Source organism: Hippocampus zosterae, chromosome 11 (assembly GCF_025434085.1).
Source record: "Hippocampus zosterae strain Florida chromosome 11, ASM2543408v3, whole genome shotgun sequence".
Classification (NCBI taxonomy): domain Eukaryota; kingdom Metazoa; phylum Chordata; class Actinopteri; order Syngnathiformes; family Syngnathidae; genus Hippocampus; species Hippocampus zosterae.
Window position 1 is genome coordinate 7,098,483 of NC_067461.1, and position 16,246 is coordinate 7,114,728.

Sequence of the window (16,246 nt, forward strand, 5' to 3'; positions counted from 1 at the left end):
TACCCCTTCGTCACCGACACGAAATAAAATCTCTGCGTGAAAGGCACAAAAGTGCAAATTCACAAAAGTGTGCCGTGGACTCGGCATTACTTACATACGTCACGTTCTATAACCCAGTCCCAATGTTTCCAGTTTCTGCAAGCCTGCATGAATCCTCTTATTTTCTCAAGACCAAACTTTTCAAAATAAACCCCAAAGGGTTTCCGCGGCATAAAAATACCCCTCAGAGCCAGACCAGAAGCGAGGAAGTCCTCCCCCAACTGAACCAGAACTATTTGGGACAAAACTGAAGCATAAGTTTGATACATACGCTGCCAAAGTGTGACTGAATTCAGGGGAACCTCTCATCGGCCGTGTTATTTTCAGACACAAACACGTTCACTTTTTGTATGTGTGTACGCTGCAGATGTACACCAGTACACACACACACACCTCCTCCAATGTGGCTGCCTCACACTGCAACCAAACCAGATGTTACCTCTTATTCCGCTTCTGAAAGGGACGAGGGGACTTCAAACGGGAGCTATCACGGCATCCCTCTCTCACACGCACACAAAGTACCACCTGTAAGAGTCAAAACCAAGCCGATACTGATTTTTTTTCCCCTTGAGGCCCCAAATTGAGTGATGGAAGACTTTGCGGAGGACGAAAGGGTTAGTCGAGGAGCAGGATTAAAAAAAACAAAAACAAAAACACATCAACTTGTTTCAATCTGGATCCTTTTATGCCTCGCAACTGGAGACAGTTTGAGAGCGTTAAAAATGGGGGAACAACAAAGATAATATTCAAGATCAGCGTGTTGCAAATTCAAAACATTGGCGGTTGGCTTGATGTCGCCGGACTGAACGATTTTCACACGCATAACATCGCAGTTGTTTACCGTAAAATGAGTCCCCCATAATAAAACACCACCATCAGGTTATTCCGACTACATGCTCGGCGCACAGAACGAGTTGCACGGAATGAATACAGTGCAAAAGGACGACAAAAAAAAAAAAAAGTGGAGAGATGTGAATTGAAATGAAGGCATATGAAGTGCAGTGGTTTAGACCACAGAAAGCAAACAGTGACAATAACCATAGAACTGGGAGTGAAACTCATTTCATATGACATGTCTTTTTCTGTCCTGGCTGTTCAGTGCAATCCTGTTTCATCTCTTTTTCGAAAAAACACTCAATTTGACTGTCCATTGAAATGGCGATGAGCTCAATTTTGCTGATTTGTGGCAGTTAAAAGCATTGGAAACAAAAACACACGCACGCACGCACGCACGCAAGGAGCTTGTGCGCTTTCTATTCCTACGAAGTGGGGAAGGCATTTTCTTAACCTTATGTTCAGATTTATTTTGCCACACTTGATTTCCACATAAAGCTCACGACTCCACCTTTATTTCCAATTAAAAAAAAAAGAAAAACATCTTTCTGACCTTAATTGTGTGTGTAAATGTGCTGGCCAAAAACAGTTGTGAGGTTACAGGGGTGACTCTGCATCTGTGAAGGGCGGCTAAGTGGAAATTCAACTTGATTGCTCACCGATACCAAGTAACCGATACCACTCGTACGTTTAGCACATAACTGGTCGATTAAACCAATGACAGGATTTTTTTTTGTTAACTTTTGTTCATTTCTTCCAAAAGACTTCTGAATGAGCCTCTTTAATGAAGTGAACAGGCATGGTGTTGAAAAGCGCCAACGATTCGAAACCCGAATCTCAGGCCTGCGAAGCAGACGTGCTAATCGTGTACGCGAGAGCCCGCTGCGTGCAAGTTCTTTGTGTTTTAATTTGAAAATATAATTAGAACACGGAGGACGGAGTGCGGGGAGGCAAAGTTGTGCATTAGCTGTAATTGAACAAAAGAGCGCAGTGCCTGCTGGGAGGTGGCCGCTTAGGCCCCACGGAAACAGGGGAGGGGCGGGGGGGTGGGGGGGGTTGGCATCTCCGTGGGGACGAGGGGTGGAGGGGGAGGAGTTTATTTATAATCACACAGGCCACCCTTAGATGCAAGCGCTGATCTGACGCGCAATTAATTCAGAGATCACACACACATTCACACAGATACACACATGCCAATACACAGAGTGCGCTCACACACCCATTGGCAAATACATTACAACGGACGTTTTTCTCTCATGTATTTAATGGAGGGACGTTTTGTACACACACGCATCTATACACGTTCCTCCTGCTATTTAACAAAAGCACACACACACCTTGACCGCAAAGTGCATACATACGCAAACACACGCCTTGTGCACACACAGGGACGGGCAACTTCATGCTGGAGGGGGCCACAATTTTTCATCAGTGCTCGTGAAGGGCCCACATAGGACAACGCACCTCCCCCGGGGGGGGGGGGGGGGGGGGGGGGGCGAGGTGCGTTGTTTATTTTTGCGTTTATATTTATTTTTAAATATGGACCCAAAAAAAAATAACATGCAAAAAATGTGTTCTTGATATACTGTCATTTTTTAATACATGGATAAAAGGTCATTCCAACCCCATTCTCACATTTTGTATGCACAGAAAATATACCTGTATGTTGAATATTTATCAGTGTTTTATGAAGAATATTTTGCGCTCTTAAAAACAAACAGCGCGTAGTCACAAGCTGCAAACAATTGAAATATGAGCAATAAAAAGATTTGGCCCACAAAAATCGGTTGCATTTAAAAAATATATATAATACATTTATAATGAAAAAAAAGAACATTTTACAATTATTTAATGCAATAAAATATGAACAATGAAAACCAATCATAGGAAGGCAACGTAATACACTACAATACAAAATAAATTAAATTAACTATGAAAATAATTTTTAAAACTAATTGGAATAAAATGCTAAATCAAAATTAGCCATGCACGGCTTGAAGTGAAAGATTGAGTATTAAGGGAAAAAAAAAAACCACAAGTAAAATATTCATATAAAAATCAATACTATCAATAATAATAAAGAATTTGAGAGGGGGGGGGGCAGCGAAGTGTTTTTTTCCAGAAGCCAAAATAAAGGCCGATAAAATAAATATACAGGTATGAGGGGGAAAAAAATACCTCAAACATGTCGGATAGCACCAAAGGCGACTGACCAATGTTGAAATGTGCTTGGCTCCTTCGAGTATTGTACAAGCCTGCGCATTGGATTGCTTTTCCTGTGTTGAGCACATCGAAAGTTGCAGAATTTCAAAAGTTTGACCAGCACTGACGTCAACCGAGCAGAAAAAAGGCGACGGGCAGACTGCACACAAAGCGACACACTTGATTTATTCTGTGTTCTCCTAATGAGCCACCATTCCTCCTCCCTCGGCATATTCCCTAAATCCTTCCCTCCACCGACCCCACTTGCACCCCCCGCCCCCTTTGCTGCATGTGCACTAGGTTGTATTCCAACGCTTAATTGTCAAGTAAATTCAATTTCACTGCTTCTGTTCTGCCTCGCTTTTCGCTAAACTTCTTAAATCTGCCGCCCAGGGAAGCGCATGCAAGCAACCCCCCATCCTGAGTTAAGACCCCCCCCCCCCCCAGCTACCCCCCCCCACACACACACACTTTTTTTAATCGTTTTTCTTCCCTAATTCGCCATGAAAAGATTCCTCTTGGTGGAAATTGTGATTCGGCATTCCAATCCGGTGTGCTCTCATTCCGTGTGTGTGTGTGTGTGTGTGTGTGTGTGTGTATGTGTGTGTGGGCGGGAGGTGACGAGGGGGGGTTCCCTCTTGCAAGCAAGCAAAGCAAGAAGAAACGTCGCCTCGCCGATTGATTTGCAGTAATAATAATATTAATAATAACGGCTAAGGTTGAGGTGCTGAAATCTTTTTGGAGACGTTCAGCTTATTTACAGGCGGCCAGGGTGCAGGAATAATCATATGTGCATACTTAAGAGGCACAGGCGTAAATAGACATAATCCCCGCCACACGATACACACACACACACACACGCACACACTAATTCTTCAGCGGCAGCCCACGTGAATCGAAAATGACACGTACACAACTGCATCCCCCAGAATGCTTTGCTGCTGCAGCTGTATACTGCTGCAATCAATACTGCGATTGAGGAACTCATTTATCTGGAACAATATCCAATTTGTTAAACATAAACGTTTGTCTAATTCATTTTTTCAGGAACAGCGATTACTCCAGTGGACAGCATCTCATGTTCTCGGGTTACAGGGTGCACGAAAGGGTTACTATGAAAGACAGTTTCTCGAATTTAATTTCAATTATACTTTGACTTGCAGTGTCGGTAAGTCAAAAATCCGACTACGGCAATAACGCAAACCAATGTGGCTTTATCGCGTCGACTTCTCATGTTCCACAAGGCGACACTCGGACTGCACTTCTTAAGCACTTAAATGACACTCTTTAAATAACTAATTAAATATGTACATTATACTGTACATATAAGAGCCCAAGTTCAAACCCAGAACCTCACAACTCGTGCCACCCGCCAGTCACTGCGTGGCCATCAACAATCACTTTTCTGAAGTTTATGATCGTCTTTTGAATTGACATTTGTCCCCAAGTGTCACCCAACTCTAAGAATATGTCGCGATGGCGAGTGAGTCGCCTTAGCGTATCTGCCTGTGAGTCGAGTCTCATCACATTATTCGAAAGATGACGAAAAAACAAATTACGTTCGGTGGATTGCTTTGGAGTAAGTATAGCAAAAACAACCACAGAAAAAGTAAACGGAGCGTGCTCAGTCCATCGCTGAGTTCCACTCTCTGCTTGTTTACACTTTGGGAACCATCCCCCATGCCCAACAACCCCATCCCTCAATACTATACATCTCCCCGTTTTGCCCCCCCCCCCCCCCGTTCACGGAAAGACTAGATTTGTGAATGACATGTTGTTGTGCTGCCCATTTCCTCATTAGCTTAGCCTAGCTTGGCACGATAGCCACAGCGGCCATTGTGAGAGCCCAGCAGGGGGTTAGTTTGGGGAGTGTGGGAAGGGGGTTGTGTGTGTGTGTGTGTGGGAGGGGGGGGGGTCCATTAGCTAAGTACACACAAGCCACGTTATTGTTTGCGCCAACTTCAAACATGGCCACATGTCAGCCATCATAACTTTGGGGATACAAAATGGTCTTTTGCATTTTTTTCAGGGGCCGGGGGGGGGGGGGGGGGGGGTGTGACTAAGAGGACCCCCTCCTATGAATGAACCTACTTGCTATTCCAGCGGGCTAAGATGCACACAAGTCACGTGGTCGCCTCTCTTTTGTGACACTTGTTGAATCTGCCACCCCGAAAGGCGGAGGGAGGGTTAGGATGAGGGGGGGGGGGGGTCAAACCACTCCTTTATGCCGCCACAAAAGTCGCCATTACAGACAACCCCCCCCCCCCCGCACCAGGACCACAGAATACCGCCTCCTGCCGCGACTCAGAAGTTTGCTTTGAGACGAGCCGTTTGAGGCGCACAAAAAGAAGTCCGCATGAGACTCCGGCAGGGGCAAGCTAATAGATTAGCAATAGCAAGGCCGACCCGATTAGGAAAACGGTGGATGACGCACATCCCTTCCTCTCCCCTTTTCGACTCAGGGGGTGTGTTGGGATGGGAGGGGGCTCACCCTTTGACCAGCGGCGTTACCTAAACCAACACTGCTGACCTGGAAAGATGCATTGCGTAACTGCACAGCCGATTGTTGCCGAAAGATAGCCCGATAGCGCTAAAGCAACAGTTCCTGGGACGCACCCCCACAGAGTTGCCCACCCCCGTACACCACACACACCAATAACGGCAGCATGTTTGGTTTTAAACCAAAACCAACTTAAAATAAAATTGATACACCCAAATAATTTGAGAAAACATGGGTGTTAAACTCAAGGCCCGAGGGCCAGATCCGGTCCATCACATCCTATCTTGTTGACATGTGTCAACTTCCGTGATCCTTGCTAAAATCTGTTCCAACATTCAAATTGTCATGTGGAATAAATCAGAACGTTAATTAAAGTTTTGTTTGTTGTTTGTTAAATATGATGCCAACAACAACCAGAATCAAGATGTCGGATTAAAGTCCTACCCAAAATAAACGAACAGCAATTTTTTTTATTTTGTACAAACACTGAAAATCTGGTGCGCCCCAGCACAGTTTGTTGAAATCTAGATTCTGACCCTTTAAATACTAAGGAACCATATTTGGCAACTTCTACACGACTTGAAATGGACACCAGCACCACCATAAACCAGCACATCAACCGCTGGCGGTCCTTGGGCTAAGCTAACGGCTAACCTGGGACTCAAACCACATCCTGAAAGTAGGAAGGGGGTCACGTTACATTTGACAAAAACAAGCGTAATCAAAATACCTCCTGGCTCTTCAATGAACTGGGGTGGGAATATTTTGAAAGGGAAGTTCCAATTATTTCCAGTCCCACTTGATGAAGTGGGGAGACTCTCCAGACACCCAGAGAGTCCTTAGCGTTATTAGCTTCCTTCTCCCACTTCGTTAGCCGCTTCCACCACCCTCACCGCGCCTCCCTTCCCCCCTACCCTCTGCATGCGCAATTAAGGGCACTGGAGGCGACTTTCTGCATCCAAACCGCGAGTCGTCTGCTTTTAGGTCAGGGTTCAGGCACTTCAGGAGACTTTTCCAAGCTGCAGAATGGATTCAAATGATCATTTAACCGTAGGCTGTTGCAAGTCAGAAACGCCTTTAAGAATAACACAAGTAGAAGTTGACACGTGACAATTGTTGAGTGCTTTCAAGGTAGATTTGAAACTACAGTCAAGGCTTTGGTTGATGATGATCGTTAATTGAACAGTGGAAGACATTTAAAGGGATATAAACATGTATTTTAGACATCAGCAAAGAAACGGTTGACAATTTGGAGCACAGTGCATCAATTTAGAACCAAGAAATTCGATTTTAACGTTTCACATTAGCTGTGACTAAATCATTATCATACGAAATTTTATTCCAAACCTCTTTTACATGCCAAATTTCACTTTCTCCAACCAAGAAATGGGACTTTACATAACATATTGTTCTGGTTCCCCAAGTTCAAGCTCGAAGTCAAAACTACTTAGTAAGATTGTTTTGGAGCAAAACACTTGCCTGTTTTGTTGTGCTAACTAACATGGTTGCCATTAATGTCACAAAGTGATAATTTCAAGTTTTTGCAGTTTAACCCTTTCATGAGAAGCTGTCCACTGTAGTGACCGCTGTCCCTGAAAGGGTAAAAAAAAACAGTTTTAGCCCCCTCCCCCCAAAAAATACAAGTTGTGTTTTTGAGTGTAGCACTGGGAGACAAAAAAATCAGCACGAAAGTTGCGGCAGCTCTCGACAGTATGTCAACCTTCTTCTCATGTCCAGGTTGTAAAAAGCACAATTCAATTCTACGTGCACACAAAAAAATGCTAGCGCATGACAATCCCAGCCTTTTCAAGCTCCCCCCTTACTTGGAATTGGCGAGGATTTGCGAGAGTGTGCAAGTGGACGCGGATGTGTTGGGAATCCCCTCCAGGGAGAAGAAGGAACGGCGGCGGGGAAAGGGTTAACTCAGTCCGACCGGTGCTAAGCAGTCGCTCCACTCAACACAGCACCTGAGGGGGTGCTGCATTTATCAGGCCAGTCTCAACACACTCACACACACACATACACACACGCACTTGTCGACACACATACGTAGCAAACTGGCTTGGTGGCATTCACCAGCCTCCTCTGACTTTTTCACCTCTGCACGCCGGCCTGCTCAGGCAGGCTCAGAACAACACAGCTTAAATATTCCGAATATTAGCGCCGTGACAGACGCACGTTGGACGCATAATTCCTGAACACTGTCGAGCCTTGCAAAAAAAAAAAATGTTGAATAAATTCAAAGTCTTTTTTTTCTCTCTCCCTGACATTTTCTTTTCTCTGCTACACTCGCCTCGCACCGGAATAAATTGCTTTATGAATAAATGTGCCTTCTTGTTAACATTGCTGCTTTTGTGCAAATTTGCCGGCCGCTCTTGCTCTTCAACTTTATGCCTGGGGGTATATATTAAAAATACATATGTGGGAGGGAGGGGCGGGGGAGCGGCAAGATAATGCGGGCGCGCGCACACACACAGACACACACACACACAAATCCATTCACACGAGGCCAATTCGTTAAGGATGTCACAAGTGCGGATAAGATGTCACGGAAAAATACCGTCGAGCACAAAATAAAAATGTACAGTACTTTGCAAGTATGCATGTGCATCATGTCGGAACGTTGTTTTTTTTAATTCTTCAAGTTATTATATAAAGATCTGCGCAAAACACATTTCGTCATACACCCAAGAAAGAGGTCTTTATTTGTCTGATTATGTTATGGGTCAGATTGACCCTTATTAATAGTATTGAATTTGACATTTTTTAAATATATTTTTGAATATTAAGAGTGAAATAACTACACAAGCGAGTAAAGAGGGGCACACATTTTGTGTTAAAGTGGGTCAATTTGACCCATAAACATTTTAACCAAAGGAACAAAGTAACAAAATGGGTTCATATCTGCATCAGAGAGTCCCTTGGAACACAGAACAAGTGTCTTTAAATACCCTCTTCTTGTTTTAAGGGTCAAATTGACCCAGGTAAATGGTTTTTGTTAATCTTTTTTTATTATTTGCATACAGTATTAAATATATTGAAATGACAGTGACACAATACACTAAAAGGGGAATAAATTCAAAGCCTTAAAAGAAATGTCACATTTTTTAGACAGTTAACGCAGCGGGTCAGACTGACCCATGAACGTTTTTGTCATGCTAGCGATGTTTGAAAGTGCTCTACAAATACATTTGAGTCGAGTTGCAGATGGTTGGTCACTTCATCGTCTTAATATGCCTTTAAAACCTGAGGAGTCTTTCACTCTCATGTCAAGTTTCTTTTTCTAGAACAGCAATAATGTTCCTGGGTCAATTTGACCCAGGGCCTGTTTGATTATCAGAAAGGGAGAGACTATAAACCTTGCAGGGAAAATGTCAGATCAACTAATTATAAGGTGCAATGTCCATGTTGATCTTTCATACCTAAAAAACCCGCTTTTGAAACGGGTAAATCCGACCCGCACCACAACAGCGCGGTTGCTCCGACTGACCTGCGCCATCTCTAGAAGAAAGGACCACTTTGGACAAAAAAAAAGGAAACTCTCCAGAGGATACACGAAGCCCCCTCAAAGAGACACTTACGAGTGTGTTATTTCATTCTTTTTCTGGATTAAAAAGCCGCTGTGTTATCTTTGCCGGCTGATCTTCATTTCCATAATCACACTCACACACACAAAGAATACCCCACCCCCTATTCCTCCCTCCCCTTCGCCTTTGCTCCCAGCCCTGCCATCCAGCCTCTCCCAGCCACTCACCCATATGGACGCCGCGCAGATTTAAATTATTTAGCTTGGTGACTTTTTTTTATGTCGCATGCACCGTTAATTTCATTGACTTGCAAGCACCTTTGCGCCGTGCACAAAAGCAAAATATGACCTGTATCCCACTAGATTTCCACAGCCAGCATATGGATCATGAGCATACACACACACACAAGCACGGTCGTCCCCGGAGTGGCAACATAACGAAAAGGACCTGCGCGCAAAAAAGGAAATGCACACTTACTGGATTCTCAGCGGTGGGAAACAACAAATCCAGTACTTCATTACTGCACTTAAGTCAATATTTCAGGCGTCGAACTTGAATATTTTGTCCAACTTTTTACTTTGACTCCCTCAAAAAAAATAAAATAAATAAATACATATTTATGAATACGCTCCATATACGCCGCCGTTTGAGTCAAGTGAAAAAAAGAAATTGTGTAATGCCATCACATGTGGGCAAGGAGAGCCCACATGCCAATAATTGAATAAGACAACCAGTTGAAAGAACAAATGCACTCCCTCGCAGCTCCCTCGGAGTGAGTTGTAGGCCACAACTCACTCCCAGACACTCACACAAACACGAATAACAGTTCCTGATGTCTCTCACTAGGCCACGCCCCTTAAGGGCACACATCCAAAACACAAACACGACAGCGAGTATAGTAATTATGTCTTGACATTCTCTTTCATTATGTTTTTTAAACAATAAAATGCTACTTTCTGTATTAAAATGACGCAACCGCTCCAAAAAACAAATCATTGTGCTTTCTTTTTTTTGTGGGGGGCGGGGGGGTGTTATTCATTACATTTCATGTTTGGTCATATCAAGAAAGAAAAAGTGTATTTTTTTTCAGTTATCATGAGCTATCCTCTACTTAAGTGTAAGTACTTTCCCCACCTCTGCTTATTGCACCGCAATCCACATAAAAGCGGCTGTGATGTGGTGGGGAGAGTTGGGGGGAGGTGGTGGTGGTGGTGGTCTCTCGATAAGCAATGTGCACTCATGTCTGAGGAGAAACACTGACAAGACGCCTAATGAAGCGTGCACGGACTGGAGGAGGAGCAGGACGACCAAGAAAAAAAAAAAAAAAAAGTGGAGGGACCAAAGCAGAAGCAAGACCGGGGAGAGCGCCTCGGTCTTGCGCCCCGCCGCCGGACGCGCTCTGCTGGGCTTGAGCGAGGCCAGCGTGAGGGGTAGGTGGAGGGTGGGGAAAAGGCCCCCGCAAATTCAAATGGAAAGGAAAGCGGGTCAAATCTTAATGAGCCAATGAGAGCATTTATGCAGAAAATGTCTCATTCCGATGGAGGGGATGATTGGAGGAAATGGGGGTGGCGAGGGGGGGGGGATCATTTGTATGTGTGTGTGTGTGTATGTACCTGGTCGAGGGCCACGGAGGAACGGGTGATCTCTTCGCTGTCCGACTTGGAGCCCCCCTCGCGGTCGTCTATGACGAGGTCGATGGGCATCTTGCCCTTTAAGCAGCTGATGTAGCGGTGGCAGAAGTTGTCGCACAGCTCGTGCACCTGCGTGGGGCAAACCAACAGCAATCAGATGCACTTTTGGGGTGGGAAATTGGGGCAAAATTCAATCTGACTCAGAAATGGAGAATATGTTCTAGTCAAGGGGCATTCCTTTAAAATTCTGAGATAATATCAATCACTGGTCCAAAGATTCGGCACACCCGTAATGCGTCTCATGAGCTAAAAAAAAAACAAACTTACAACAGTAGGAACAACCCCGACCCATGCCAGAAAATACAAGAAATGACTCATTAAAAATCAATCTAGCGCGATAATGAGAGTATATTATATTCAAACAACATTTTTCATAAATCCGTAAAAATACTCCATAGCGCCGGTCAAAAGATTAGGCACACCTGCATCATGTTGCAAAAGCTTCGAGACTCACACATTCATTCTTGTGTTGTGAATCAGTACTACAGAACATGAAACAAGCTAGAATTTTAAAAATACGTATTTCAAAAGCTTGCTAGATCATATTTAAGCACCCTTAAAAATTTATTTTTTTAATCAGTAGGACCAATCACAGGCCAAAATATTAGGTACGCCTACACTGTACCTCATGAGAAAAAAAAATAATAAAAAATAAATCAATAAATCATGCCCATCTGCATCGCAAACTAAGCTGAAGGAAATTACTCACCAACAAAAATAAAAAAACCAAAAATGAGAGCAGATAATTTGAAACAAGCATTTTTGGAAATCATTACAAATAATAATTACTGATCAAAATGCCAAAATATTAAGTATCCCAAAGCGGCATGTCATGAGCTAGCACTTTAAAAATATAAATAATCAGTCAAACTTCACACAGAGTCTCAACCAAAATATTAGAAACTGCCTCCAAGCCACAAAACAAGCTGCAAGAAATTACCCATAAAAGTTAATCTTACACAACAAGGACAGTCGACTGCATTCATGCAACTTTTGGGGGAAAGACATTTGTAACAATAAAATAAATCACTGCCATACTGGGCACACTTGCACTGTATTTGCCAAGACAAAAACATCATTTTAACCTCCTTTCTCGCACATGTGCAGTAAGCCAAAATATTAGGAGCAGCCTGATAAACAATAGACCATCAAAAAAAAGAGGGAGAGAGAGACTTGATCAAATATAGGCAACACAAAATGGAGAGCAGATTCTATTCCTGCAACAATTTTTTTTTTAATTCAGGACGATAAAACCAATCCGGTCAAAATTTCAGGAAAAAAAAAAGAATCAACCTTCACAAAGTGTGTCAACCAAATTATTTAGGAGCAGCCCTCAAACAAACACCCCCACACTATAAAACCAGCCACAAGAAATTAGTCAAATCAAACATTTGAAACGTAACGACGGAAGGAGATAATAGTCAAGCAACTTTTTTTATCTTTTTTAATCCATCGAAATAACACCAATCATTGGTCAAACAATTTGGCACACATCAATCTTGGCAGCTAAAAAAAAAAAATGCTTGTAATGTCATGGCTCTCATACTCGCTTTGCTGTCTATCAAACCAAAAATAACAACATTGCATACGACAAGAGGAGTAGCTTATATACAAGAACCTGTTTCTTTTACAATTCAGAATCATATTTATCTCCAGTGAAACTATTTTGCACACCTGCACCGTCTCTTCTGAGAAGCAATAAATAAATCCGAATTGACAACGTGTGCAAGAATGACGTCTTTCCCATATTTTGACGCCCTCTGTGCACCTAACAGCCAAAATGATGATCAATATATCTCTCAAAGAACAACTCGGCTCGATGCTCGATCTGTGCATGCAGGTGTACCTAATGAGGTGGCCAGGGCGGTGCAAGATGACTGTATTTCACCCCCCCACCCCTCCCTCCCGCTCCCCCTTCCCCCCCCCCCCCCCCCCAAGGATGGAGATATCCCCGAAAATTGGCAGTGACACGAGGGCTCACACGGGCCACGACGCACTCAACACGCGTGTGAAAAATCCCACCAGCAGCCACCCCCGCGTGACGATCAGATTTCGAGCACTCCTGGACTGCCCCCCCCCAACCCAAAATCAAGAATATAGCAAAACTTGAAGAAAAATGCGGCAGAACCTGTCCGCCGACGCTGATTAACACGTACCGGGAGAGGATGAGGTCGGAGGAGGGGGGAATAAAAAGTGGATTGATTGATTTGAACGCTAATTATAAGCGACTCGCAAAAATACAGTGATGCAAATTAGGAAGCGAGAGAAAGAGAACTGGAATCAGATTTCTTTTTCTTACCTTTTCCAGCTCCAGCAGGTGAAACCGTAACACTTGAATGGCTTGAATCATCTGCAAAACAAACAAAACAAACAACAAAAAAAAAACACAAATCAAGTCAATTAGTGCCTCCTTTTCATTGAACTAAACTTTGCGGTTAATATTAGTGATATAAAGTGCAGTCTACAAAAGGTGCAAACACACAAACGTTACAATAAAACAACTTGAAGTGACTTACCAGATTATCCAATTCTGGATTTGATGAAAATAAAGGTTTTTCTGCACGAATCTAAAAACCAAGATCACATACCATCAACACTGGCATTAAAAGACATTGAGCTCCCTCCCCGAAGAATTTTCTCCCAAGTTGATTTTTAGTGCTTTGGGGCTGCTTGCTGACCTGTTTGGCAAACACGGCGATGTCCTCGTTGAAGGACTCGGACGAGCACACATCCCCTCCCGCCACGCCGGGCTCTCTGGGGGTGCACGTCGCTAATTCACATTTCTCGAAAATCAGTGCAAGCAGAGGGAACAAGGGGTGTCTGCATAGTAACACACACGCACACACATTTGGAGAGTATGAGCACACAATAGCAAATGTCAGCGCCGGGGTCAAGACGACTGCAGGCTGGATTTGAGAAGCCGTGCCCCCCTCCCCCTATATATGTATTTATATATTGTTTTATTTTTGCAGCGATTTTCCCGTGGGGAGCCTGCATGCATTCATGCGTGCGGGGAGGCTGCAAAGCGAAACACAAATTCTGCACGTTGTGTGCACGTTTAGTGTATTTCTTCTACAGAAGGTATAGGGTGAGGTTGAGCAATGCTAACAAGTTGGAAACTAGGTAGATATATTTTAATCTGTTACTTTGTCACAAAAATACATTTTCCGTAAATTTTAAACAGACATTTAAAAAAAGTGCATGAACAGCCAGTACCAGTCTGAACAAAACGCAGATTTCATTTTTAATGGGCTACGATTAATTCAATTAGCAATAGACTGTAATTATTTCCACTTGGTTTAAATTATTATTTAAATGCGCAATATACTTTTATAACAACGCATAAAAGTGTATATCATCACAAATGATCAAATATAGTCAGTCCGGTTGAAAAAAAATGGCACAGAAATGCACCCGGGACTAAGCGACACGCCGAACGAGTCAAGCCCGCCAAGCCCTCACTTGTCCGCGGGCAACGCAAGCCGAGCTCCCCGCCGAACCTCTCGGAAGACCCTCACCCAAATCCCTCCGGAGCCCCGTACCCGTAAATGGCGTCCTTGTCCCTCTTGAGCGCGTCATTCACCGACGAACCCATGCTGGGGGGCATGGTGTTGGTGTGCGCCGTGTGCGGGTACTGGTGCGAGTGCAGCTGGGGCCCGTGGTTGAGGTGCACGGCCTGCATGGAGCGCGCGCCGTGCGGATCTCCGTACATGGTGGTCGGGATGCCCACCGCGTCCATCCCGTAGTGGGGCAAGTCTTCGTACTGCACCGGAACGACACACACACGAGAATTGCACGATTAAACTCACAAATGTAATTATTAATCAAGGAGTGTTTACCTCAATTTAAAAAAAAAGGAGCGAGCGTAGGAAATAAACCAACTTTTTAAGCATTTTAAAAGAGAAAAAAGGAAGTATTCGAGCCGAAGATACTGACACGCCAAGTGATTTAATTCAAACCACTGATTGTTACTTTTGGAACCGCTTAAAATCAAACTGCAGTGGGCTATTCCTAAAATGCAACTTTTTTCACACGTAGCTTTTGTTTGATGCCGCGACGTCAAAGATTGGACTCGAGGAATTTGCACAATTAACTCGCCAGCAATAGATTGTGTTTTTGCAGAGTTTTCCCCGAAGCTTTAAAGTCTTATAATAGTGCAATAAGTACACATTTTGCCACTAAAATTATTTTTTTTACAAGACAGTATCTTCACTTGCCTTGAACAAAGTGTTGCTTTGTTTCAAACATTTTAAACTTCTAGTGTTGATTGGGAAGTTATTTGGAAAACAAGGCTAACAAGCCTCCAGGCGACCAGGTGCAAAAGCAAATCAGCGTGACAGATTTTTTTTTTGCACACAGAGCGTCAATCAAATTATATTTGTAGTCATTTGGCGATGAAATATGACTTTTTAATCGTACGTTTCGGTGCATTTTATGAGCTAGTGGAGGGATGTTGGCGGGGTGGGGGTGGTGCGTGGAGATCTCAAGTCACGAGACAAATGTTTGAGATTTGTCACCAAGAGAATCCACGCAGTGCTGTCACAAGTCATCTGCAAAAACAAGTCCACGAAAGAAGTGTGTAGATGGATGAGTGCGAATAGGGAGGAGGGCGGGCGGGGGTGCAATGTAAAGCGAGGTCGTCCGTGCGTAATGTTGGTACCCCCGCTACCAAAAAAAAAGGCACCAAAAGTAACTTTTTTCATGAAGTCCACGCGTGTTTGGCTGCTTGCTTGGTTGTACGTACCCTTTGAGCCATAAGCCTCCTCGCTGCCCGCCGTTCGTGATTCCAGCCCCCACTTAAATCCACTCGGAAGCCAGCCTTGCACGGCAAATGAGCAAATCCAAACAAAAATTGAAGGGAGGTGGGGTTACATTTAAAAAAGCAAACATAAAAATAATGTAAAATAAAAAAATCCTTTGGGATTGTGGTTTTGGGGGGTCTTCTCCCCTCCAGCCAGTCACCACCGTGCCGGCCAAGTTGAAGCCGGCCGAGGAGAGACGATCCTCGGATCTCCTTCTCGCTCCGAGTCCCCCCCCCCCAACCCCCCCCAAAAAACAAAATAAATTCAAAGCCTTAAAAGACACCCGGTGGTTCTCATGGCTCGTATTGGGCTCCCCCCGTGTGTCCGGCGTTGCTTGCTCGTCGGCGGGGTTCCTTCACTGGTTTTGGTCCGCTGAATCTAACACCGGCTCGGAGCTCCCACTCACGGCCGGGAATGAAGCGTCTCTTCCTGGCTTCGGTGGCTGCTGGCTGCCCGCTCTCCCGCGGCTTGATTTACTTATGCAAAGACGAGTGGAAGAGCTCAAGAGGAGGAGAAGGAGGAGGAGGAGGAGGAGGAGGTGGGGGATGAAGAGGAGGAGGAGGGTTCATCATTCCTGCTCGAGGCTTTTCTTAAAGGAGCCGTGTGGCGTGTTTATATGGGGGATGAGAAGGCGTTGTGCGTGCGCGTGAG

At 44.2% G+C, this 16,246-nt stretch overlaps 1 protein-coding gene across 2 annotated transcripts in view; it reads right to left on the reverse strand.

The window, feature by feature from the left end:
• The window catches only part of LOC127610425 (homeobox protein Meis1), an 87,644-nt gene extending 71,434 nt beyond the window's left edge, over positions 1-16,210 (reverse strand). The window contains exons 1-6 of one of the 2 annotated variants that reach the window (XM_052080593.1): positions 15,538-16,210; positions 14,336-14,556; positions 13,472-13,613; positions 13,310-13,360; positions 13,093-13,143; positions 10,716-10,862 (exon numbers count right to left, since the gene is read on the reverse strand). In XM_052080593.1, coding sequence (XP_051936553.1) covers positions 10,716-10,862; positions 13,093-13,143; positions 13,310-13,360; positions 13,472-13,613; positions 14,336-14,556; positions 15,538-15,549 — 624 coding nt within the window. In that variant the 5' untranslated portion in view covers positions 15,550-16,210. Of the gene's footprint in view, positions 1-10,715; positions 10,863-13,092; positions 13,144-13,309; positions 13,361-13,471; positions 13,614-14,335; positions 14,557-15,310; positions 15,451-15,537 lie in introns of those variants that run through there. The other variant, XM_052080592.1, reaches the window with a different exon arrangement.
• Between the last annotated feature and the right edge of the window lie 36 nt (positions 16,211-16,246).